The sequence below is a fragment of the Barbus barbus genome, assembly GCF_936440315.1.
Source record: "Barbus barbus genome assembly, chromosome: 6".
Lineage (NCBI taxonomy): Eukaryota > Metazoa > Chordata > Actinopteri > Cypriniformes > Cyprinidae > Barbus > Barbus barbus.
Window position 1 is genome coordinate 40,640,082 of NC_136734.1, and position 27,724 is coordinate 40,667,805.

Below are 27,724 nucleotides of genomic sequence, written 5' to 3' on the forward strand. Positions count from 1 at the left end.
GTATGTGTGTGTTTGAATGTTTATGTAGTATTTTTATGTATTTTATTTTTAAAACATTTTTTTGTTTTGTTTGAGATGTATGTGTACACACACACACACACACACACACATATATATATATGTATATATACATACACTATATTGCATCCCACCCAATTAATTGACATGAAAACAAAAAGTGAATGTGACCATGTAAGCCTATATATTATGTGCAAAAAAGTGTTAAAATCACATTACATCCTAACATTGTAACATTACAATCTAAAAACAAACAAAAAAATGCTTTTAAAGCAGAAGTTAAATTCATTAAACTAAAAATGAAGATAAATAAAAGCAAAAGCACAGACTAGCTAATTGTGTTAGGCTGATAACCTCTTCACAGTTAGTGCTATCATAAAAATACACTTACTTGTAGTTTAAAATTCTACGTCACATTTATTGTCCAACTACAAATATTTCAACAAAATGTGTATTTTAGTCAGAATTATAGCACTTCTATTTCATTGCAGATATCTTGTTTTCAGATGATGTATAAATCTCAATTTCAAAACATTGACCCTAATGACTGGTTCTGTGGTCCAGGGTCACCTGTGCTATCATGCATTCTCATATTCAGTGTCATTTATTGTCCTTTCCCTCGTGTGTTTGCAGAGGCGCTCCAGCGGCCGGATTTCGAGGCCCCGGGTCTGTCTGAGGCGGCGCGCTGGAACTCCAAAGAGAATCTGCTGGCGGGACCCAGCGAAAATGACCCCAATCTGTTCGTAGCGCTGTATGACTTCGTAGCGAGCGGAGATAACACTCTCAGCATCACCAAAGGTGAGAAACACATCCATGCTTCATCATCCGAATAAGCACTTCATCATGACTCCGTCTAGAAGACACCAACACCAGTGAAGTTTCACCGTAATCACTGCTAGTTTCAGTACCACAGAAATGATCAGCTGTAAATAATGTGCTATTGAAAGTTTAAAGTCATTCAATTAACCTTCATGTTGTATTCCAGTCATTTTAATCTGGAGAGAATTTCCTTTTTCACGAAAATGCTAGTTAATGACATTGGAATAAAACACACACAGGGTGTAATAATTTCCCCCCAAAAATCTTTTTTTCCCCTCACATTGGTACACGTGTGGTGTTTCCAGGTCAAAAATGACCGCTTACAAAAAAATTGCTCAAGTCTATCATTATGCTAATTGGATTAAATCCAAATATTAGATTCAATATTAGATTTTTTCAATTAGCAGGTTTTGTATTTGTTTTTGTAGCTGATTGATCATACGCCTCATTGATCTGAGCTTATGCACCTCAATTTTTAGTGAATATAGCCAAAATTATCTGCAAATGTTTTTTTTCATTCCTAAACTGAGGAGCACAAGCTCATATGTGACCCTGGAGCACAAAACCAGTCATAAGGGTCAATTTTTTTTCTAATTGCAATTTATACATCATCTGAGAGCTGAATAAATAATCTTTCCATTGATGTATGGTTTGTTATGATAGGACAATATTTGGCTGAGATACAACTATTAGAAAATCTGGAATCTGAGGGAGCAAAAAAATCTAAATATTGAGAAAATCTCCTTTAAAGTTGTTCAAATGAAGTTCTTAGCAATGCATATTACTAATCAAAAATGAAGTTTTGATATATTTACGGTAGGAAATTTACTAAATATCTTCATGGAACATGATCTTAATATCCTAATGATTTTTGTCATAAAAGAGAAATGTATAATTGTGATCCATACAATGTATTGTTGGCTATTGCTACAGATATACCTGTGCTACTGATGACTGCTTTTGTGCTGCAGGGACACATTTCATTGAGATATGTGAAAGCAAGTTGACAAAAAGATTAAATCCAAGATTTGCTGATAATATCGCATAACAAGTGTTTTTTAAAAGGCCGGTCATTTTTGACGAGGAACACCAAATGAGGGGAAGGATTTTCAGCGGTGCATTAAGGCATCTGCACAACCTAATAATGTACAGATCAGATTTCATTATCTAAGAAACTGTCTACAGTAAAGTCTCCCTTAAGATGGGCTTTTTGTTGTAGTTCATACTGTTGTGTATCAAAAGCAGACTGCACATTAGTGAATGAGTTTTATTGTTTTTATTTGGGACTCCTGCAGTAAAGCTGCTCTTTGTTCCGCCGTATAAGGTCACATGTCTGACTGGAAATCCACATATTTGCTGCACATTCCTCTTCTTCCTTTATCTTACTCAGCATGTCAGTTCTTTCCATTCGGCCGGTAAAAATCAGTGAGGGGAAGATCTACAGCCATCCAGACGGCCGTCACTTCACTAGATAATGAGAGCGTGTGGATTCAGTAGCTGGAATAAAGATATTTCACTCCGCTGTTTCATAACGAGCTGTTATTAGTGCACAGGGTCTCCTGTAGAAGTCACAGACAGTACAGCTTTGTTTATTCAGCAGATGCTTTTATCCAATGCCAAAAATATTCATAGTACACAATGAAAATGTGGCCCAAGTCATGAGAGTCTATGATAAACACTTTGATGGAGATCAAAAATGAAAAAAGGAGGATCTTGCGCTTGGTTCCATTCACATGTAACACAATTTCAAGTCAATAATAGAATCCCTCAAAAAAACGAAATTCTTGAAAAAAGAGCAAAAACACTAAATTCTTCAAATTTGTTTATGTATCCAAATAAAAGGTTGAGCTGATCACCGACAGTTGCTAGCCATCAGAAGAACAGCTTCACATGAGAACATATCTATAGTGGAAAGGCATGTATAAGTTCTTAATTGCGCCGCCATCTTAAAAAGGGAAATTCTTGCTGTGTTCCAATTAAAAACCAACTTTTTGAAGTGCATCCAGACATACTTAATGAGCTTGTGCCATGCAAAATGATGCCGTTTTTATTTCTTAGAACCATTGGACGCTAGGGCTGCAGGGTTAATTGTATTTTAACCATGATTATGATTTCTGTGACCGCATTATATTGCGTTACTCCCTAAAAAAAGGTTACTAAATCTGGGCAGGGCTTGCTTTTTTGTTTTTAATATAAAAAGCTCTTCTTTTACAAATGTAAAGCCCTTTCACACCAAAAGTGAAGTGAATGTGCCTCAGACTGAAGGAGATGTAGATTCAGGTCTGTACAGTAGAGGCCGCCACTAATCACATGAAGAATATGACGCAGGAGAAGTAAGATCATGTAGATATTTAGTCTAGAACTACAGTAAGATCGTGTTGATATTTAGTCTAGAACTACAGTAAGATCATGTTGATATTTAGTCTAGATCTACAGTAGATCTACAGTAAGATCATGTTGATATTTAGTCTAGATCTACAGTAAGATCATGTTGATATTTAGTCTAGAACTACAGTAAGATCATGTAGATATTTAGTCTAGAACTACAGTAAGATCATGTAGATATTTAGTCTGGAACTACAGTAAGATCATGTTGATATTTAGTCTGGAACTACAGTAAGATCATGTTGATATTTAGTCTAGAACTACAGTAAGATCATGTTGATATTTAGTCTAGATCTACAGTAAGATCATGTTGATATTTAGTCTAGATCTACAGTAAGATCATGTTGATATTTAGTCTAGAACTACAGTAAGATCATGTAGATATTTAGTCTAGAACTGCAGTAAGATCATGTAGATATTTAGTCTAGAACTACAGTAAGATCATGTAGATATTTAGTCTAGATCTACAGTAAGATCATGTAGATATTTAGTCTAGAACTACAGTAAGATCATGTAGATATTTAGTCTAGAACTACAGTAAGATCATGTTGATATTTAGTCTAGAACTACAGTAAGATCATGTTGATATTTAGTCTAGAACTACAGTAAGATCATGTTGATATTTAGTCTAGAACTACAGTAAGATCATGTAGATATTTAGTCTAGAACTACAGTAAGATCATGTTGATATTTAGTCTAGATCTACAGTAAGATCATGTTGATATTTAGTCTAGAACTACAGTAAGATCATGTTGATATTTAGTCTAGAGCTACAGTAAGATCATGTAGATATTTAGTCTAGATTTACAGTAAGATCATGTAGATATTTAGTCTAGAACTACAGTAAGATCATGTTGATATTTAGTCTAGAACTACAGTAAGATCATGTAGATATTTAGTCTAGAACTACAGTAAGATCATGTTGATATTTAGTCTAGAACTACAGTAAGATCATGTTGATATTTAGTCTAGAACTACAGTAAGATCATGTAGATATTTAGTCTAGAACTACAGTAAGATCATGTTGATATTTAGTCTAGATCTACAGTAGATCTACAGTAAGATCATGTTGATATTTAGTCTAGATCTACAGTAAGATCATGTTGATATTTAGTCTAGAACTACAGTAAGATCATGTAGATATTTAGTCTAGAACTACAGTAAGATCATGTAGATATTTAGTCTGGAACTACAGTAAGATCATGTTGATATTTAGTCTGGAACTACAGTAAGATCATGTTGATATTTAGTCTAGAACTACAGTAAGATCATGTTGATATTTAGTCTAGATCTACAGTAAGATCATGTTGATATTTAGTCTAGATCTACAGTAAGATCATGTAGATATTTAGTCTAGAACTACAGTAAGATCATGTAGATATTTAGTCTAGAACTGCAGTAAGATCATGTAGATATTTAGTCTAGAACTACAGTAAGATCATGTAGATATTTAGTCTAGATCTACAGTAAGATCATGTAGATATTTAGTCTAGAACTACAGTAAGATCATGTTGATATTTAGTCTAGAACTACAGTAAGATCATGTTGATATTTAGTCTAGAACTACAGTAAGATCATGTAGATATTTAGTCTAGAACTACAGTAAGATCATGTAGATATTTAGTCTAGAACTACAGTAAGATCATGTTGATATTTAGTCTAGATCTACAGTAAGATCATGTTGATATTTAGTCTAGAACTACAGTAAGATCATGTTGATATTTAGTCTAGAGCTACAGTAAGATCATGTAGATATTTAGTCTAGATTTACAGTAAGATCATGTAGATATTTAGTCTAGAACTACAGTAAGATCATGTTGATATTTAGTCTAGAACTACAGTAAGATCATGTAGATATTTAGTCTAGAACTACAGTAAGATCATGTAGATATTTAGTCTAGAACTACAGTAAGATCATGTAGATATTTAGTCTAGAACTGCAGTAAGATCATGTAGATATTTAGTCTAGAACTACAGTAAGATCATGTAGATATTTAGTCTAGATCTACAGTAAGATCATGTAGATATTTAGTCTAGAACTACAGTAAGATCATGTAGATATTTAGTCTAGAACTACAGTAAGATCATGTTGATATTTAGTCTAGAACTACAGTAAGATCATGTTGATATTTAGTCTAGAACTACAGTAAGATCATGTAGATATTTAGTCTAGAACTACAGTAAGATCATGTAGATATTTAGTCTAGAACTACAGTAAGATCATGTTGATATTTAGTCTAGATCTACAGTAAGATCATGTTGATATTTAGTCTAGAACTACAGTAAGATCATGTTGATATTTAGTCTAGAGCTACAGTAAGATCATGTAGATATTTAGTCTAGATTTACAGTAAGATCATGTAGATATTTAGTCTAGAACTACAGTAAGATCATGTTGATATTTAGTCTAGAACTACAGTAAGATCATGTAGATATTTAGTCTAGAACTACAGTAAGATCATGTTGATATTTAGTCTAGAACTACAGTAAGATCATGTTGATATTTAGTCTAGAACTACAGTAAGATCATGTAGATATTTAGTCTAGAACTACAGTAAGATCATGTAGATATTTAGTCTAGAACTACAGTAAGATCATGTTGATATTTAGTCTAGAACTACAGTAAGATCATGTTCACACACAACACTCTGCACTTACTCCTGATTTCTCTCAACACCAGAGCTGTCACTCAATACATCAGAAACAAAGTAAAAAGTAATGTTACTTTACTAGTTATGTAAAAGTAATCTGATTACGTAATGCATTGCAATATTGCATTACTCCCTAAAAAAGTAACGAATTACATTAGTTACTTTTTATGGAAAGTAATGTTACATAACTTTTGAGTTACTTTTTAAATCTGGGAAACAAAGTAACTGGAATTACTTATTTGAAAAAGTAACTCAAATATTTCCTTCTAAACTAAAGTGTTACTTTATGTGTAATGTGTTACTTTACTGGTTACTTTAAAACGTAACGCGCGAAACCCCCAATGCTGCTGATGACCGCTGTAATAGACATTGATATGAGTGTGACGACCCGTTTCTCATGCTCTGATCAGGAGAGAAGCTGAGGGTTCTGGGATACAATCACAATGGCGAGTGGTGCGAGGCGCAGACCAAGAACGGCCAGGGCTGGGTTCCCAGCAACTACATCACGCCCGTCAACAGTCTGGAGAAGCACAGCTGGTATCACGGGCCCGTGTCCCGCAACGCCGCCGAGTACCTGCTGAGCAGCGGCATCAACGGCAGCTTTCTGGTGCGCGAGAGCGAGAGCAGCCCGGGACAGAGGTCCATCTCGCTGCGCTACGAGGGCCGCGTCTACCACTACCGCATCAACACGGCCTCCGACGGCAAGGTGAGAGAACAATAGTGTTTCCACTGACACTTCACGAGTCTGACAGCAGTGACAATGAAGTGATAATGACCCTAATTATAAGAGTTAATATCGTATCATACACATCTTTTTTTTTATTATTATTATTTATTTATATAGCACAGTTTAATAGAACACTAAGTTGCCCAAAGTGCTTCACAATATCACAATAAAATGCGAAATACAAACATAGTCACCATTAAAAAATACACATCACAAACAACATAGACACAATTTAAAATAAAATAAACCTGCATCTGATTAGCGGTGGGTGAAATACACACTCTCACTAGCCTGAAATTAACTTTGAACTTAAATAAGAGTTTGGTTTAACTTGAAGAAACTGTGACAGATATATGTAATAGTACTACTACTGCTAATAAAATTATTATTCAAACATTATTTTTAAAGGAATATTTACAAGAATAATTATTTACCAGTATTTATTTAGCAGAAAAATGTAAATACACAACACAGTAATTCTGGAAAATAATAAATAAAATAATTATTTTAAATTATTTTTTAAAATAAAATCAATTAATTAGGGATGCTTTTCATTATTAATATTTAACTAAACCATAAAAATGAAATCCAGAAAATTAATGTAAAACAGAATTTTGTAAAAATAAAACTACATTTGAGAAAAAAAAACATTTCAAAGGGCCTTAAATTAAATTTTTGTTAAACTTTTAATAAATTGCTGTTTAATATTGTAAGTTTCATGATTTCATTTAATTAGACATGCCTTTTGATTAACACATTTTTTATTTAACCTAGAATTAAAATTATTATTTTTTTAAAATATTTTTTTATTTAGTCTAGAATTAAAATGAATTAAAATGGAAAAAACAGAATCTGGAAAAATTAAAATGGAAAAAATGGAATTTGGGAAAAGAGAAAATGGATATCATAGGGCCCTAAATAACACATTTTTAAAAGCTCAAGCCCTATTCAGACAGTAATTGTTTCTCATGTAAAAATATAATTTGCATGCAGTGATATCACTCATGCGTTCAGAAGATGGTTTACTCACAGTGGAGGTCTGTGACAGTATAGAAATGCAGTTTTCATATGGTCAGTCATGATTAATTCCCTTACCCACCCTCACAGGAGACGTGAAATTAATTAGCTAGTGAACTCACTAACGATACTTAGACTAGCTCATTAATTGGCTGCTGACTAGTCTTGATCTCATTGGCTGGTGAGAAGCATCATAGCTCCCTTAATATTGCAATAGAAATTAAATAACAGTTGCTAACAATTTCTTGAAGAAATTGTGAATTTTCAGTTATTTTGGCAAACCACTGTATTAACAATTATTATTTGCATGCATTATTTCAAAGCAGCTTCACAGTAATAAAGTGTTAAACTATGAAACAGATTTAATCTAGAAGCAGCTCTACAGAAGACAATAGAGTCATTATTCAGCTTTATGTAGTTGATTTACTTTAGTTCAGTAGCAGTGTCAGTTAACCTTCCATTTATTTATTATTTAGATTTTCTAAAGTTAAATGGATTGTAGGGATCTTGATCGAAGCCAAACAACATGAAACACTGGGCCGAAGGCAGAATACCGAACACAGTTTTTTGCATTTCCCCCCCATATATTTTGCCTTTTTTTTTTTCTTCCATTGCATGCATTAAAATGCCAAAATGTGCTAATTACTGGTTTGTCTAGCTTTTCAAATAAAAAATCTATTACAAAACAATAATTTAAAAATATTTACTTAACACTGAACATTTTTAACTTTCTAGCAGACAACAAAAGCACTCTTTGTGACTGATTTTCAGTCCTTTGTATTAAACTATACATACATGATGCTGTTTTGTTTCTAATTAAGCAACTTAATTATATATGGTTTATAAACATTATTTTAAACATTATGCACTTTTTTTGTGTTATTTTATTGCTTTGAAGAAACGTGCATTAGTAATATTTTGCTCGATGCGCCCTCAGGAGAGAAGATAAAAACTGTTTTCCCCCCTAACAGAAATTATGCCTTTTAAATTTGAATATTGATAATATAAAATTCAAATAAATTTTTTCAGCCATTTTGACAGCCCTAGTACATATTATTTGGTCTTTTTGCTTATTCAGCCGAACACCGGAAGAGCTTTATGTGCTGTTTCGCTTGCCGAACATTCGGTGCGTCCCTGATGGAGTGTGTTGCAATCGCATGCTGAAGTGCTCTCAGTAGTGCAGGCAGTGAGGATGAGTGCTGTCCGTGGGCAGATAAACGAGTCCATGTGTCACGCTGCATTCCTGCTGCACGCTGATGACCGCTGCGCTCATTCCTCGCATGCCTGACGCGCCTCACACTTCTCTGCTGGAATCTCTAGTGTAAGCCGTCAGGAATGAGCCCCAGACGCCATTTCAGCTCAACAGCTCACTTTTAACCTGCTCTGAGGTCTCAAAAGTACATAGATTAAACGTTTGCAATTAGTAAGGATAGCTGCTTTTAATTATTACACAGCCAGTATCATATAACTCCATTCAGGACACTTGACGGATAAACATGACATGAATCCAAGACCCTCCTGCCATCTGAAGCGTATATGTATAAAGTAATCAAGATGCAGTTATTACACCAATGAGTTGTTTAAAAGGTGCATTTAAACACACTCGAATGCACTAAAGAAGCCTCATTAATGAACAATGAGGATTTTAACAGGAAGCAGTGTATCACTCTTGAATGTTACATTCTTTGAGTTCCTGTGCAGTTTTTAACTCTTGTAATGTTTCAGATGGATGTCTTCAGCACATTACGTTTAAAAGTTCAAGTTCAAGTTGAGCTTTATAGTCATTCTGCTACATGTGGGGACATACAGTGGAACGAAATGTCGTGTCTCGCAGGACCACGGTGCTACATAAATACAGACATACAACAATGAAGTAAAAAACACTATAAACCTATACACTTCTAACCTACTGACAGATTTAACTAGAAGTATACTAAGTATTTACCCTATACAAACTAAAGAATAAAGGATAAAAAATACAAACTATACGAATGCTTCACAAATACTATACATGTGCAAGGAGAGACATTTGAGTCAGCAGCTGGTTGAGGAACAGTGCAGGATGATTTGTAGTGCATGAGCATGTAAACATACATATATTGCTGAGTCTTTTGTGGGATTGTGTTCACGCAGCAGTGTGTGTAAAGTGTCCGTAGTGCACATAGAGGAGAGTGTGTTACTACAGGTGGTTTGTACAGGCCCACTCACCTGTGTGTAGCACACATCCAATTGCACAAAAAAGTTCCATACAGTTTTTTTCTTTGGTGTGGTAATGTGTGTGTGTGTGTGTGTGTGTGGGGGGGGGGGGGTGTTTGGGGTGGGGGGTGGTCAACGGAGGTCTCCTGAAGTCCATCACAACCTCCTTTGTCTTCTCCACATTGAGGGACAGATTGTTAGTGCCACACCATTCAGCCAGCTGTGCCACTTCCTCTCTGTAGTGCGTTTCATCCTTGTTGCTGATGAGATCTAAATAGATTGATATTTAAAAACACGTGTCAAGACTAGAGATTGACTGATAATTGATATTTACATGCTTTGTTTCAGTAAATCTGTGCATAAATATAAATATCTTCAAAAATGCACATTAATATCATTGCACAAGTTATGTAACAACTATTCATACTCGTGCGAGATGGACTCATCATTTTAATCATTTTAAAAGTTAATTAATACCATTTTAAAATCATTTGTAATATATCAATATAAAATAATTTAAAAATAGTTTCAACAGTCCAAAACATGAACTCTGAGAGTGAAAGGAACATATTAACATGTGCATGTTTTTGCTGTTGCAGTGGTTTATTTAGTTGTCGTTGCGCAATCAAGTAATTAATCGTGTTAAACCATTGGTTTTATGAGAAAACATGAATTTTAAAAAATGATGTTCACTGATAAAACATTTCTAATAAACCTTGCAACTTCCTTAGAGATAAGAATAGTCCATTTTGTTTTCATGGTGACTTTAATGCAGTGTGTCCTGGGTTCAGCGGCCAATCGTTTTATTATAACTTGTGTATTGTCACATCTGCAGTGGAAGCGGGTTTCTGTGTCTGTTATCTCGCTCACGCTCTGGTGTCTGTTCCTCTGCAGCTGTATGTGTCGTCTGAGAGCCGCTTTAACACGCTGGCGGAGCTGGTTCACCATCACTCCACCGTGTCTGACGGTCTGATCACGACGCTGCATTACCCAGCGCCCAAACGCAACAAGCCCACCATCTACGGCGTCTCGCCCAACTACGACAAATGGGAGATGGAGCGCACAGACATCACCATGAAACACAAGCTGGGCGGAGGGCAGTATGGAGAGGTGTACGAGGGCGTCTGGAAGAAATACAACCTGACCGTGGCCGTCAAAACACTAAAGGTCAGAGACACAGAGACATCCAGAATGCATCACACTGCAAAAAAATATTTTCTTGCTTAGTATCCTTTTATATATTTATACTGTTTATATTTTGATATTTATACTCTTTTCTAGTAGAAATATCTAAACATTTTTGAATCAAGATGCATTCACATGACAAGTAAAATTACTTGAAATGATATTAAGTCTTGTTTTCAAAAAAAAAAAAGTTGTTAGTTTGCTTAAAACAAGCAAAAATATCTGCCAATGGAGTAAGAAAAATGATCTTAATTCAAAGGCAAAAAAAGAACATTTTTCTTGCCCCATTGACAGATTTTTTGCTCATTTTAAGCAAAAACTAACAAAAATTTATATTTTTTTCAGAAACAAGACATATCTTATTGCATTCAAGATGCATTGACATGACAAATAAAATGACTTAATGTTAAGTCTTTTCTAAAAACAAAAAAAAATTAAAAAAGTTGTTCGTTTTTGCTTAAAATGAGCAAAATTTTGATTTGATTTTTCAGAAATAAGACAATATTTTATTGCATTCAAGATGCATTCACATGACAAAATGACTCATGATATTATGTCTTGCTTTCTGAAAAAATTATCAAAATTTTGCAAATGTTTGCTTAAAACAAGCAAAAATATCTGCCAACGGGGTAAGAAAAATGATCTTAATTCAAAGGCTGAACAAGAATATTTTTCTTGCCCCATTGTCAGATATTTTTGCTTGTTTTAAGCAAAAACTAACAAAAGTTTGATAATTTTTTCAGAAAGCAAGACATAATATCGTAAATCATTTTACTTGTAAAGTAAATGCACCTTGATTTCAAGAATTTTTAGATATAACTATACTAGAAAACAAAACAAAAATACTAAGTAAGAAAATCTTGTGTAGTTTTGCTCATGCTTTCTGAGGATGAGGCCACGGCCATGCTTGCTTCTGGTGCTTCTGCCACATGACAGATCAGGATAATGAAAATACTGTCAGATAATCCACATTTAGCATTGTTTTTCTCTGCTGTCTGTGACCCTCTATTGCATTAGAGCATGAAAATCCTAATGCAGCAATGAATGCTGGTTGAGAACAGTTTTTCCTCTTGTGCAGGAGGACACAATGGAAGTGGAAGAGTTTTTAAAAGAAGCTGCGGTCATGAAAGAGATCAAACACCCGAACCTTGTGCAGCTGTTAGGTGAGTCCATTTGTACAGGGACTAAAGCTAACAAACCGTGGAAACGCATCAAATGTTTATTTCTTTTATTAATTCATAATAGTAAATAAATGTAATGTATTTATTAGTGCTGGGCAACGATTAATCATGATTGAACGCATTTCAAAATAAAGGCTTTGTGTACTGTGTATATTTGTTACACACATGCATGTATACATTTAAGAAAAATGTTTTTATATTTATATATAATTTAAATACTTTCAAAATATATACTGTATGCGTGTGTCTTTATATATACATAATATACACCGTACACACACATGTATAAAAACAACAACTTTATATTTGGATTAATCATTGCCCAGCACTAGTATTTATGTAATTACAGCTCAGTCTTTGTGATTTAATAATCACGCTAAACCGTATCGCATTCTTAATCCTTGTTAGAATTAATAAAGTATAAGTTATCGGTCTATGGAGTAACAGAGTTTTATTTATTCAGCAGTGTTGATTTTTTTTAAGTGCAAACATTCTCAAATTACTCAAACACATCAAATTACTGTATAAATATAATGTACATTAGTGGACAAAAGATAATTTTTACTGTAATTTGGAATTAAAAGCAATTTAAAAAATTTAAGACTTTTTGGGAGTCGACTTCGACTTTATCTTCGACTACATTTACTTTAAATTAAAACACACACTGGATGAAGATATGAAGTCTTAAACTCCTTTATCAAACATCACACTTGTTTCATAAATTAGTCCAATTTAGAGATGACATTAATATGAAATAAGAATCGTTTCATCGTTGTTTCCAATATCTAATTTTAAAGAGAGGAAAGTCACAAGAAACAGCCTTGATTTGAATATGTGTCCCTGCAGCACAAAAGCAGTCATGAGTAACACAGGTATATCTGTAGCAATAGCCAACAATACATTGTATGGATCAAAATTATACATTTCTCTTTTATGCCAAAAATCATTAGGATATTAAGATCATGTTCCATGAAGATATTTAGTAAATTTCCTACCGTAAATATATCAAAACTTCATTTTTGATTAGTAATATGCATTGCTAAGAACTTCATTTGAACAACTTTGAAGGAGATTTTCTCAATATTTAGATTTTTTTGCTCCCTCAGATTCCAGATTTTCTAATAGTTGTATCTCAGACAAATATTGTCCTATCATAACAAACCATACATCAATGGAAAGATTATTTATTCAGATGATGTATAAATCTCAATTTCACAAAATGAACCCTTATGACTGGTTTTATGGTCCGGGGTCACACATTATTTCTTAGTTAAACGAGACGGAAGTTAATGTCATAATAGTCATCAAAGCAGCACTTTTGTAACCAATCCACCTCTTCTTAAACCGGTAAGTTGAAGACTTCATGCAAAAGGTCTATGTTTGTGAGTTTTGGCCTGAACAGTCTATTAAACACGAATCGACCAATGATGTTCTGGAGCAATGTGTTTCCTTCACAAAGAGACATGTAATGATGCCGAAGAGCCTGTGTTTTTCTCTGATGTCAGGTGTCTGCACACGAGAACCTCCGTTTTACATCATCACCGAGTTCATGACCCACGGAAACCTGCTGGATTACCTGCGTGATTGTAATCATGAGGAGGTCAATGCTGTGGTGCTGCTCCACATGGCCACGCAGATCTCCTCCGCCATGGAATATCTGGAGAAGAAGAACTTCATCCACAGGTGAGCCAGAACACGCTTGTAGGTGCTGCGTTTGTAATAAATCCAGTCGATTGTTATTAAATAGTCATTGTGTTGCTGCTTCACACTATTCTCTAGCTTGAGCCTTTCTCTCAGTGATGCTTCATCAGACAGAAGGGACTTCACACTAGTTGGAACAAGGCTTATAGCACAATAATTAAATTGTCTAGATAGGCTGTGATGTCTCTCTCTCGGCCTGATTTGCTAACACAAGCAAGCAAGATAACCGAAGACAATTTCTCAAATAGACACACAAAAAGACAATGCAGAGCATCATCAGGATCCTTCACAGGTAGTTCACAAAATGTATTTATTGCATTCTGTGAACTAAAACATTACAGGACAAAGTAGGGCTGCATGGGCGATTTTTCAGATTAATTCATATTTAATGTTTTGCCACTATTTTATTTGTTAAAATCGAGGAATCACGGATTTGAATAGAAATATGACCAAATGTTAGAATTAGACACTTTGACAATATGCCGTTGAAACAGGAGATAAACAGGAGAGCTTGAAGTTTCAGTCTAGCTTATTTAAAGTCCCAATTTTCTCTAAGAATGAATGAATTTCCAAAATTTTAAGGAAAGCGCAAGCTATAATTGGGTGTTTTTTTTACTGTGTACTCGAACAGAAACTCCTGAAGTTTGGATGTTGTTCTTTAGAAAGTTGTATCTGGGTGTTTTACACTTCCAAATAAATTTCTGTCTACATATAACACTCTCTAAGCAAGTTATAGACATTTATTACAATATTGTTATAGGAGCTTTTCAGTGAAAAACAGGTCTGTTTACTTTATTAACAATATAGATGTGTCCAAAAACATTTAGGGAGTAAAGAAAATGGAAACCGTGTTATATAATAACAAAATACAGGGAAAAAAGTGACTTTTTTTTCTTCCAGAAAAATATATTTTCAATCTGAGTATAAACAACAAACAGTGCAGCAAATTGTGAAAACATTTTTTGTCTTGCACAACAAAAATACAAGCAGTGCAAATTATTCACAAACTACACACACAATGGGTGGGAAATATACAGAGTGCAACAGAAAAAAATAGTGCAAATGATCTTTATGAACTAAATAAGAATTATTTACATAATGTTACAGCCAAACCGATCGATCTGCAGAATTGATTTTACTGGGACATCGCCTCGCGACTCGAAGACATGATGCTTTATCTGATATGTACTGTTGTTTCATCCTTGTTTTTTTTTTTTTTTTTTTCTGGGCTTTTTGAGAGAGTTCTCTCATGCAAATGTGTTATTGTGTTTGTTTTCATGCACGCACGACACACTTTACTTTCACTTTGCGTTTGTTCAGATTTCCAAAGAAACATGCTAAATAATGATTCAAAAGACCAAAACCTATGTTTATTGGTTGAATATGTGACCGGTTGAACCAATCCTGGCACAGGGGGTGGGACTAATCAACGCTCGTTGCTGTTTGGCTCAGAGGAACAAAATGCATTGGTTCTGACGAATCAATGTTGTCAAAATGTGATGACATAATCACATCTGCTTCGGAGGCTCTGAATATCCAAAAATCCAATTTTCTCAGAAAAATCTCTGCTTTACGACACTTTTTAAACTTTTTAACTCAGATGAGCGGTTCAAAAGTTATTAAACATTTAAGAACAATACTTCTTTTTAGCCGCAGGTCTCTGTCTTTGAGGATTAATAAAGAAAAAGTTACTTGAATCATGCTGTAGTTACATTTTCTAGTTGACTAGTTAAAAATCATAAAAAAAAAAAACAATCGAGAATCAGTCAAACATTCTGAAAAATCGAGATTTAATTTTTTTGCAATATCGCCCAGCCCTAAGACAAGGGACAACATAGTATTAGTAATAGTAGGAAGTGACACGTTTCCAGTTACGATCTGGCTCTTGTTTCAGGGATCTGGCTGCCCGTAACTGCTTAGTTGGGGAAAACCACTTGGTTAAAGTGGCAGATTTTGGACTGAGTCGCCTGATGACTGAAGAAACCTACATAGCCCATGTAGGAGCCAAGTTTCCCATTAAATGGACCGCCCCGGAGAGTCTGGCCTATAACAAATTCTCCATCAAGTCAGACGTGTGGGGTAAGCAGAAGTCAATGCTGTTGACGCTGAATTCACTTCCCAGGTCGAGACACATCTGTGTCATCTCGTGTGTAAAACTGACACTTTTGCTTGAACTCTTTAGCATTTGGCGTCCTGCTTTGGGAAATCGCCACCTACGGGCTGTCTCCGTATCCTGGAATCGACTTGTCCCAAGTGTATGAGCTACTAGAGAAAGATTACCGCATGGACAGACCCGAGGGATGCCCAGAGAAAGTCTATGAGCTCATGAGGGCCTGTAAGTAGCTCTTCAGATCAGGACCAAAAGGTAGACAAGCTCAAGTGTTTGAACAAGATGATTACAATTAAAAGGTGACCTATTATGCCCCTTTTAACAAGATGTAAAATAAGATGTCCCCAGAGTGTGTATGTGAAGTTTTAGCTCAAAGTACCTCACAGATTATTTTGTATAGCTTGTTAAAATATGGTCAGATATTTCAAAATATATCAAGACTTGATTTTTGATTGTAATATGCATTGCTAAGAACTTCATTTGGACAACTTTAAAGGTGATTTTCTCAATATTTAGATTTTTTTTGACAAACCATACATCAATGGAAAGCTCATTTATTCGGCTATCAGGTTATGTAGAAATCTCAATTTAAAAAAATTAATCATTATAACGGGTTTTGTGGTCCAGGGTCACATATATGGATTTAACATCGTCCACCGCTCAATATACAGCATTAAAATAATAAAGCTTAAGTAACTTTTACCCCAGAGACACAAACTATCTATAATGCTTACAAGAAAACATCTTAAAGTATAAACATACTAAATAATGTGCTCTCCAGATCACATAAATCAGTGGAGAATTAATAGAAATTATATTAAGAATAAATCTGTTCTCCGATACCAATGATAACTCCGCATCCACTCTCTCCTCTCTCGGAATACTCTTCTTCTGTGTTTGTGTACACTGGTTTTCAAAACAGCGCCACCATTCTCACCCTTTTGTGTAACAGCAGCTGCTCTGGTCACGTGATCTAAGCTCAAATCTGATTGGACGGGCCGTTTCATTGCGGAGCGACAGGGGAAAAAAATAGACACACAGGACGAAAAAAATCCTCGCTTTTTTGCACCGTGAATGATTACGCTTGGTGTGAATAGCCCTATAGGGATCTATTGTTTCGATTCAAAAGTGTCATCGTGACGAATTTTTGCGTTCAGTGTGAAAAGCCATTGAGCCTTAGTGCCAAGAAGCTTTTTCAGAAGGGCAATTTGGAAAACAAAGTATGACACGCTTGCTTTCGAGCTGACGGTCATGCACGATGCTTTGGTATTGATCCCTCTTTCAGAATCAACTTTTGCAAAAATCCAGCGTTGAACTGACCCTCCTTTGTGAGCCAGTCCGGCGTAAAATGATTGGCACAAACATATAGGACTTTTGGTTTATCTCCAGCATCTACATCAGGAAAACAGTAATGGCGGACTGCTCTTTCTCACTCAGGGCTGTTTCTGTGTTAATAGGGCAGAGAGCATCACAAATGGGCGGGATTTCTCCCTAAATCTGCAATCGTGTGTTCAGAGAGACTGTTTATGATTTATTGGGATTATAAAAAATGAGTGGGTGGATTTTTACCATTATAGGCAGGTTGTTTTTACACACTGTGTTCAAACACCTTATAAAAGTGATTTTTGCATAATACAGGGGTCACCAGACTTAATCCTGGAGGGCCGGTGTCCTGCAGAGTTTAGCTCCAACCCTAATTAAACACACTTGAACCAGCTAATCAAGATCTTACTAGGTATACTTGAAACTTTCAGGCAGGTGTGTTGAGGCAAGTTGGAGCTAAAGTCTGCAGGACACTGGCCCTCCAGGACCGAGTTTGAAGACCCCTGTAAGCTGTATAAAACAGGCCCTTTGGACTGACTTTCGTGTTCTGTCTTTAGGTTGGAGGTGGAACCCTGCAGAGCGGCCTTCTTTCGCTGAAACCCACCAGGCGTTTGAGACGATGTTTCAAGAGTCCAGTATCTCCGACGGTAAGACACTGTCTCTGGAGATTTAGATAAATTAACGTGTACTTTCTTGTGGCTCATCTTCACTCTTCGTGGGTTGCAGAGGTGGAGAAAGAGTTGGGGAAAAAGGGTAAGAAGCTGACACTGGGTCCGATACAGCAGGCTCCAGAACTTCCCACTAAGACGAGGACACTGCGAAGACATACGGACAGCAGGGATGGCGACAGTCCGGGTAAGTTGCGCTCTCCCAACATTCACAGTGAATTCTGAGTTGCTTCTGCAGACTGATGAAGCTGTACCCTTTTCCAGACGCAGCAGAGGCCGATGTCACCGGGCCCCCGATGCTCCCAAGGCCTGTTCTTGATAGCAACTTAAACGAAGACGATCGCCTCCTAGCCAAAGATAAAGATAAGTTCCGAATGAATCCGTTCAGTTTAATCAAGAAAAAGAAGAGAACGGCTCCGGCTCCCCCTAAACGAAGCAGCTCCTTCGGGAAGATGGATGGGCACCTGGATCGTAGAGGACCGACTTCCGACTGCAGAGATGATTTCAATAATGACAGCATCGACCCTTCGAAATTAGTCTGCTCCAACAGTACAACGATTGTCGGAGTCACCAATGGAGCCCTGGTGTATCCCGGTCAGCTCTTTCCATCTCATTCACGGAAAAAGGGCAACGGAGCGAAGCTTGCCACCACTCCACCCGCAGAAGAAGACCCCATGTCAAACTCCAAGCGCTTCTTAAGGTCTTCTTCCGCTTCTAGCATGCCTCCAGGGTCCGAGCGCACCGAGTGGAAGTCGGTCACTTTGCCCCGTGATATCCAGTCATCTCACTTCGACTCCGGCACCTTCGGAGGAAAGCCAGCTCTGCCTCGCAAGAAAGCTGATTGTGTGCCCCGTGGTGGCACCCTCACTCCGCCACCGCGCCTACCCAAGAAAACCGACTCGGATGCACCAGACGAAGTGTTTAAGGACTCGGAATCTAGTCCTGGATCAAGTCCTTTGACTCTGACACCGAAGCTCAGCCGTCGGACGGAAAGCTCCAAAACGAGTGCCTTGCAAGCAGAACTGTTCAAACCCAATGTGCTTCCACCTCTAGGAGACGAATGCAGACCTCGTAGGCTCAAGAACTCTTCTGAAGTCCCTGGACTTAGAGACAGAGAGAAGGGGAAGTTTGCCAAACCCAAACCAGCTCCTCCTCCGCCTCCGGTCTCGAGCAGCAAATCTGGAAAGACTTCGAGGAGTCCCACTTTTGACGTTTCTTCGGATACCAAAGTCAAAGGCTCCTCTGAACAAAACCCTCCAAGTCCCAGCTCCGCAGAACAAGGCAAAGGCGTGAGCCTTTCCCAAGAAAGTGCTAAGAAAGTGCCAAAAAACTCCTCAAAAGTGCAGCCCCCAAAGACAACTTCTGTATCCCTAAGCAGTCAGCTGCCAGGGATGGGAACGGGATCGGCCGTCGGTGATCCGGGATCCAACTTCATTCCCCTCATGACGACTCGTCGCTCGCTAAGAAAGACGCGCCAGCCATCGGAGCGGCTCTCCAACTCCTGCATCACACGTGAGATGGTCTTAGAGAGCACCGAGCTCCTGCGAGCTGCCATCGGCCGCATTTCGGAGCAGACCGGCAGCCACAGCGCGGTGTTGGAAGCCGGTAAGAATCTGTCCAAGTATTGCGCGAGCTACGTCGAGTCCATCCAGCAGATGCGCAATAGGTTTGAGTTCCGCGAAGCCATCAATAAGTTGGAGAGCAGCCTGCGCGAGCTGCAGATCTGCCCCGCCGCCACCGGGGGAGCCAACACGCCTCAAGACTTTTCAAAGCTGCTTTCCTCCGTCAAGGAGATCAGTGACATTGTTCAGAGGTAGCGGAGAAGAGTTTGGATGCGACCGATATCATCTGCGTGTCTGGGTTTGGCTGCGACGTGACACATTACCATCAAACCCATTTCTCATGCCAAATAGAGGAACATTTCCGAACTGTTCAGTGTCTTGTTACTGTGCACGAATGCAGAGGAATCCTCCAGAGTCCGTTTGGCGATCTTAAGGTAGCCCAGGTCCAAGTCGTAGTGACTTGATTGAGTCTTTCTCTGTAATTCCTTGACTTTCCTCACTGCAAAAAATTTTCTTCCTTTAGTATTTTTGTCGTTTTCTAGAATAAATGTCTATAAATTCTGGAATTAAGATATTTACTTGACAAGTAAAATTACTAATATGTCTTGTTTTCTGAAAATTTTTTTGTTAGTTTTTGCTTAAAACGAGCAAAAATATCTGCCAATGGGGTAAGAAAAATAATCTTGTTCAGCCATTGAATTAAGAAGATTTTTCTTACCCAATTGGCAGATATTTTTGCTCGTTTTAAAAAAAAACAAGACAAAAAAAAGTCAATTTACTTGTCAAGTAAATGCATCCTGATTCAAGAGTTTTTTTATATTTATACTAGAAAAGACAAAAATACTAAGGAAGAAAATATTTTTTTGCAGTGCTTCTCTGCAAGTATTTGTTAAAAACAGCATTATCTCATGACTGACAGAAAAACACCTCGTGCCTCACACTTCCAAACATTTTTACGGGATCAAAATATGTTTTTGAATTACATTCATGATCATAGTATTGAATAAAGACTGTTTTAGCTTAGTTTTCTTCACGTGGTTGGTCAAGAAAGCGCTTTGTTGCGAGATGTGAAAGGTCCCTGTGATATGAGGAACTTCATTCTGTAATCGACTGATAGTGTATTTTATGATTGCGACACTGTGCCATGGTTGACATTTCACCGATGCGGTCATAAAGTCGGGTTTCCCATCTTTTCAAGGCCCGTTAAGGGTTATGAACAAGTGTTCCTTCAGCACAATCACTACATAAACACTTTTTCGAAACTATGCAGTTGCCTTAGAGACTCACTGAACATGAATCACGGATCAGCGAATGAAACACACTACTGTCTCAAGGAGAAAGACTTGGGAGTGAGAATCTGCGCTTAAGATGCAGTATATGTATAGATGTTTTAGTAATGCCCTCTGAAAGATCTTCAGTCACCACTTAAGTTGTCATTTCAAAGGTTTTCCACACACCACTGAAGATCACGGATGTGAATGGAGCAGCTTTATCCAATGACCACAAGCCACATGATTCTCGTTGAGTCTATGACTATCTAACTAAACTTCCCTGTCTGTTTTGCTTGTGTAATTGAAATAATGCAGTTGTTTTCAGTATTTTCTGACACTTTGCCATCTGACTGCGACGGCTGAGGAGGCCAACCACAAGCTGCCTTTAATTCAACATGGTACTACCAGTGTTGACATTTCATGTTTTTTTCCTCTTAAAATCATGCCACTACTTTTTAATTTCTATTCAAGCCTCACACTAATTGCTCGTCTTTGTAAATACACATCACCTATTTTCAGTCGATTCTTCCTGTAACCTTGGTGCAATTTTTGTTGCATAAAATACAAAGCAATTTTGCTACTTGAACAATGTCAAGGGTTTGTGTTTGTCAGGGTGCTCGTATTGTCTGCTTTCTAGTGTGCTTTTGCATGATACACAGGTGTTCATTTTAAATGTTTATTCAGAATTAAGCAGAAACGCTTTTATGTCTAGAGCATCTTTATTGTCATTAAAATCAAAATGTCAACATTTTAAAATCACACACACAAACAGATTTTTCAAACGTGATCACAGCTCCTTCAAAGTTTATACATATGTACTGTTTTTACTGGTGTGAACAGCGAGAAGAGGTCATTCACACAGTTCAAAAGGACTAGATCAGTTGATCTGATCTCCATCTGTAAGACTTTCTATAAGAGAATTTGCCTCATGTCTCTTCAGCCGGACGTGTGAGAGTTTGAGCGAGGCGCCAGTGCTGTGTTTCATAACCAACAGATACAGCCTTATGTACACAGATCCGAGTTCATATGGTACATACACTGAGTTAAGACACGGATGCTGCTTCAGAAGAAGCTGTGCGTGGTGCTGTTAATATACAAGCCGATGCACTGATGTTTACTGTACAGCCTACACAACTGGAGCCATTTCCGTCACATTTCATAGATCTATACAAAAACAGTAGCAGTGTTGTAAAACTGTTTAACTCAAGTCAGAACTGCATGTTTAGCTAGTCGAGATTAAACTGTGATAGTAATGATATTAAGATGAATGAATAACAATAAGGCAACAAAACAACGGTGGTGAGGACAGATAAATGTATACTGATATGATGAAGGGGCAGAAGAGGAGCGATGGAAGAATCAGTCTTTCTGTAAAGTGTCTTTGATTCATAAAGCTGTCCGACCAAAACTGACTCACACATGCATGCGCTCGCATGTTGACATGCACGTGATTGCGAGTTCGCAACAGGAGACTTTCTTTTGGTTTTAAATCTGGGATCAGTGCAACCACTGCATGTTTACAGATGCAATGCATTATTCTGAGTACTGGTGCATTTAAAAATGCAATGCGTTATTCTGAGTACTGGTGCATTTAAAAATGCAATGCGTTATTCTGAGTACTGGTGCATTTAAAAATGCAATGCGTTATTCTGAGCACAGGTGCATTTAAAAATGCGATGAATTATTCTGACCACAAGTGCATTTTTTAAAATGCAACGCATTATTCTGAGTACTGGTGCATTTAAAAATGCAATGCATTATTCTGAGCACAGGTGCATTTTAAAATGCGATGAATTATTCTGACCACAAGTGCATTTTTTAAAATGCGATGCATTATTCTGACCACGGGTGCATTTAAAAATGTGACGCATTATTCTGCACCCTTTACCTAGTGCTCTTTAGCAGCAGGAGCATTAGATGGGCGTCTGACCTGAATAGAACGGCTCTGAACCACTTCGGCTCTCATAAGGGTGGAAAAACGGCAGCAGAAACGCATTCGATGTTCTCAATATGATCCTAATGCAACCTGGGTCTCATTTCTGTGACGTCACATTGTTGAGCCAAAAAATGCCTGAATAAAAAGAGGCTGAACTGAAGTGTGACATGATGAGCAGCGGTCAGAGGATGATGGGAATGTAAGAACACACCGACCAGAGAGAGTGAGGACGGACAGATGAAGAGAGAGAAGGGAGGAGGGAATGAGCACATGTAGCCGTGATCCTCCCCTCTCTGGGACGGCCGAGTGTGTGATGGAGGAGGAGGAAGGTCATTAACAGCCACACCCTTCCCTCTGCGGCTGTGGTTCGCTGGTGAGCCGACCGCCCTGCGGCGCCGACGGTTTGTGCTGCACGCCCGACTCGGCCGCATTCAGATCCAGACTGCCGTCTTGGATGTTCTGATAGATCTTCTTGGCTGCTTCCAGAAACGCGTCTTCCACATTCTCTCCTCTGTGAGCACAAACACACAGTCAGCATCTATACGCTCACGTCAGATTAAAATCTAGATATAAAAATCAAGACAAACTTGATGTGGGAAATCCAAAACTGATCTCACCAGTAAACGTACAGTCAAACCAAAATGTATTCAGACACCTTTCTCACATTATCACAGTTAAACTGTGTCAGAACAAACTGATCTTGATAATGTTTGGCGGCAAATTTAAGAACACAGTACAGTGTCCTGTACCCACTAGTAAAAACTAAAACTGTGTTACAAGATGGCAATTTCATATGAATTTGTATGATTTTGAAAAAAAAAAAGGAAACCAATTGAACTACTAAAGCATGCTAAAAACATGCTAAAACATGCTAGGAATATGTGAATGATGTGTTAAATGTTATATTCATGCCCTTAACATGCTAGCATTGTGTTAAAGCTGGATTGTAGTGTTCTGGCTGCTTGTGAATGGATAGCGTACGGTGGAGTCTGTAGGAGGAATTAGTGTCAGAAATGTTATTCTCTGAGAGTTTCACAATGTTGGCTTTTGTCTCTGTGATGTTGTTAAAAGCGTTTTATCTGCCTCCACGTTCAGGTTATAGGTGGGCGATATACCAGTAGACATGACCAACTGCTACAGATTTCAGACTACTGTCTTTTTCGCGGTTGTTTTGCATTCACATCAAGTTGTGGTGGCCGTGGTCATGAAAATGTATCGTTTGCACACATTAAGCACTGCGGTTTAAAAACGAGTGATTTTAAGCCGTTTAAATGAATCCACTGCTCATAGGTCAGTATTTTTGATGCTTTACTGGCCTTGAACGGTTAAATCCACAAACTTATTATGTGTCAAAACACCCGTCTTTGCAAGCATTCTCATAAACAGTCATTTTGATCTGAACTGAAAGTAAACGGCTGAGAAAGATCCGGATGTTCGTTCTTAAAGGGGAAGCTGCCTATTATTCCTCCTGTCATGTTAATCAAACAACTACTCTTGACTAAATCACTTTTGTAACTTTAATTATATGAAATTTAACTTACGCAGTGAAAACTATGCAGTGTTTTTTATTCAGTATAGCATTTATTGTAGTTTTTTGTCTTGTTCCTTGTAATAAGTTACTTATCTTCAGTGAGCTTGAGTTTTTCTCTTTCTTTTTTTTAAGCTTATATTAGCTTTCTGTGATATTGACAGCGATGACAAGATTTATGAAAATTCTATGGTATCAAAAAATTTGATATCATTAAAAGTAAAAATAACTATGTGACGCTGGAGCACAAAAGCAGTCATAAGTGACACAGGTATATAAAAAAAAAAAAAAAGTGAAAGTGACGTGACATACGGCCAAGTATGGTGACCCTTACTCAGAATTTGTGCTCTGCATTTACCCATCCAAAGTACACACACACACACACACACACACAGAGCAGTGAACACACACACACACCGTGAACACACACCCGGAGCAGTGGGCAGCATTTATGCTGCGGTGCCCGGGGAGCAGTTGGGGGTTCGGGGTTCGGTTCTTGCTCAAGGGCTCCTCAGTCGTGGAGAGTGTTGGTTATTCACTCCCCCACCTGCCGGAACTGAGACTCGAACCCACCACCTTTGGATTACGAGTCCGACTCTCTAACCATTAGGCCACGACTGCCCCATTTGTAGGGAATAGCAATATTTGTAGCAATAACCAACAATACATTGCATGGGCCAAAATTATCCATTTTTCTTTTATGACAAAAATCATTAGGATATTAACCCATTTAATCTCAAATTTTCCCCAGACATAAAAATATCCAAATGATGTGTCATTAGTAACCCTTTGAAATAATCAATAATTATTTTTTGAATTTTTTTGGGAAAAGTGTGTGAAAAATAGTGTTTTCTATTCGGTCCTAATAGTGACCGGTGGGATAATGTGTACTGAAACATATTTCTGCCGTCATAAAAACTGTACATATCTTAGCCCAGCTTTTTTAACTGTTTGATCACATTCTAGGGTTAATATTACGCATAAAAACCCTTATGCAACATTGATAGGAACACTGAGATAAAATACATAGAAATTCAACCATCGCCTCATTTCAAAATTATTACTTTTTTGTAAAATATAACATCACATTTTTATATTAATGCCATGAGTCATCATTATTGTAAATTTTTTGTAACATTTGAATTTTTAATTTGGTGCAATATTTTGTCATTGCAACATTTTATTGTCATTTTCACTAGCAACTGCGACTGGATTTATATTGTATACCTGAGTTCAGTTATCCCAGCGGTCACATGTGACCATGTTTACTCATTCTATGACCACACTCAGCAAAACTAATGCATATATTAATACTAGACACCCTAAAGATCATGTGCACTAGTGTACTTATCTGCATCAAAGCTCCAAAACAAAAGGCTAGTAATCATCTTCTCAAGGTGCAAACAGGAAGTAAACTGCTCTGGTCATGTGACAATTTTCACTAAACATGTGAAACTGCACATATTTCATTGAGACCCTTTATTTGTCCATATTTGCAGGAAGTGCACTAAAACATCAGTAAGCAAGGTTTTTAGCGCTTTATAAATGAAAACCTTTTTTATGGTCCTTATTGTGACCGGTGGGATTAAATGGGTTGAGTAAAGATCATGTTCCATGAAGATATTTAGTAAATTTCCTACTGTAAATATATCAAAACTTCATTTTTGATTAGTAATATGCATTGCTAAGAACTTCATTTGAACAACTTTAAAGGAGATTTTCTCAATATTTAGATTTTTTTGCTCCCTCAGATTCCAGATTTTCAAATAGTTGTCATTATCGTGATATGAAAATGACTCGAATCATGACAAGATTTTGGTCATATCGCCCACCCCTAATTCAGGTAAGTGCTGCTTTCATGCTGGGGTTTTCTTCATAAACACATGCGTTCAGATGAATGAACAGGTTCTCTGATGATTTATATGTGCGGCTGGAATCACTCACGTTTTAGCGCTGGCCTCCAGGAACAGCAGACCTGTGAACACAAACACACATGAGATCGGGACAGCGTCATGTGACCCGTCATGTGACAGACAGACGCTTGGCTCACCGTTCTCTTCGGCGAACTGCTTCGCCTCTTCATACGTCACGTCTCGCTGCGCTTCCAGATCCGCTTTGTTTCCTATGAGAATGATGACCTGCACAAACACAGCAGAGAAACCTGAGCCAAAGCAGACATAAAGACGCTCGCCAGCGCTTATGGCCGACTCTAGGGCTGTGACAGTCGCCATGACAACCAGGCAAAATACAATAGAACCCATTAGAATCAGTGATGCTGTCTACACTGGATGCAGCCGAAGACTACAGAATACTTAAAGGGGCCTGGCATGACAAATCCCCGACAGTAAACTGATGCCTCGTTCTATTCATGACGTCCTGACACAGTGTTCAAATCATTTTCTCTTTGCAACGCTTCAAGTGTTAAACGGGCAAACACTTCAAATCTCAAGAGCCGTCTCCAGTAGCTATTTGAAAGAGCAGGCAAATGATGCCAGCGATGGTGGCACGATACCACGGTTGCTTAAAATGCATTAGTGCAGCAAGCACACCATCTGAGCGCGTAAGCTATTCAGTGCGGCTGGAAACAACACGTTCGTTTTTCTGTCAAAGAATTGAAAATCAGTACAGAAAAGCCAAGTATGCATTTATGCTTATGTTCTATTTGTTATCAGGCCAACACAGATTTTACAGCATGTAAATACACATTTTTGGCAACGAACGTTTAATATTTAACTTTCTTATTTAGGCTACTTTCATATTTAACTGTATTATTTGTTTGATAGCCTATTTATTTTAGTGTTTTGCAGGCTGCGTGTTGCTGTGTTTACTGACAGAAGTGCTCAAATAAACGCACATTTGTTAATAGATGTTTGAGCCTCATTTATTTATTTATATAAATATGACGGTTCGGTACGTACCTCGGGTTTGACGTCATAGTTCGGTATGACAGGAGGAAAAAATACTAAACAATTGTTTTTTTTTATTGAATGTTTTACTGAACAAATTGCTCTCTTTAAATAAATTCAATTAGAATTAAAATGTTCTTTAAATCTACCTCTGCTCTAAACTATAGGGAGCCCCTTTACATCAGGCCTAGTATAAGATTACAATTAACAACAGAGCCCAAACTTCAATTTAATCACTATTTATTTTTAACTATTATAATTGACACTTAAGACTGGTTTTGTGGTCCGGGGTCACGTATATAAAACAACACCGCGTCACTGATGGTAGTTGGTCCATTACCACTGCGCTTGTAAAAATCTGCCACTGTCACAGCCCTACTGACTCTGTGTGTAACCTTATGTTACTATAATGTTCTGGTCCAGAGATGCGCCTGATTTACGCAGGCTAAGCCCTGACCATCAGCTCATACTCACAGTATTGGGGTTGGTGAGGTTCCTGGCGTCAGTCAGCCAGCTGCTGAGGTGGTTGTATGTGCTTCT

The 27,724-nt window shown here is 37.5% G+C and overlaps 2 protein-coding genes across 4 annotated transcripts in view; one reads left to right on the plus strand and one right to left on the minus strand.

Annotated features, from left to right (window-relative positions):
* The window catches only part of abl1 (c-abl oncogene 1, non-receptor tyrosine kinase), a 39,545-nt gene extending 17,986 nt beyond the window's left edge, over positions 1-21,559 (plus strand). For 2 of the 3 annotated variants that reach the window (XM_079419186.1, XM_079419187.1), the window contains exons 2-11: positions 652-816; positions 6,284-6,579; positions 10,708-10,980; positions 12,077-12,161; positions 13,685-13,862; positions 15,775-15,959; positions 16,063-16,215; positions 17,871-17,960; positions 18,040-18,168; positions 18,246-21,559. In XM_079419186.1, coding sequence (XP_079275312.1) covers positions 652-816; positions 6,284-6,579; positions 10,708-10,980; positions 12,077-12,161; positions 13,685-13,862; positions 15,775-15,959; positions 16,063-16,215; positions 17,871-17,960; positions 18,040-18,168; positions 18,246-19,798 — 3,107 coding nt within the window. In that variant the 3' untranslated portion in view covers positions 19,799-21,559. The remainder of the gene's footprint in view (positions 1-651; positions 817-6,283; positions 6,580-10,707; positions 10,981-12,076; positions 12,162-13,684; positions 13,863-15,774; positions 15,960-16,062; positions 16,216-17,870; positions 17,961-18,039; positions 18,169-18,245) is intronic. The other variant, XR_013784321.1, reaches the window with a different exon arrangement.
* The window catches only part of rab14l (RAB14, member RAS oncogene family, like), a 10,268-nt gene continuing 4,028 nt past the window's right edge, over positions 21,485-27,724 (minus strand). The window contains exons 5-8 of the mRNA XM_079419189.1: positions 27,659-27,724; positions 26,329-26,416; positions 26,223-26,253; positions 21,485-23,261 (exon numbers count right to left, since the gene is read on the minus strand). The exon at positions 27,659-27,724 is cut by the window's right edge and continues 1 nt beyond it. Of these exons, the coding sequence (XP_079275315.1) occupies positions 23,084-23,261; positions 26,223-26,253; positions 26,329-26,416; positions 27,659-27,724 (363 nt within the window). The 3' untranslated portion in view covers positions 21,485-23,083. The remainder of the gene's footprint in view (positions 23,262-26,222; positions 26,254-26,328; positions 26,417-27,658) is intronic.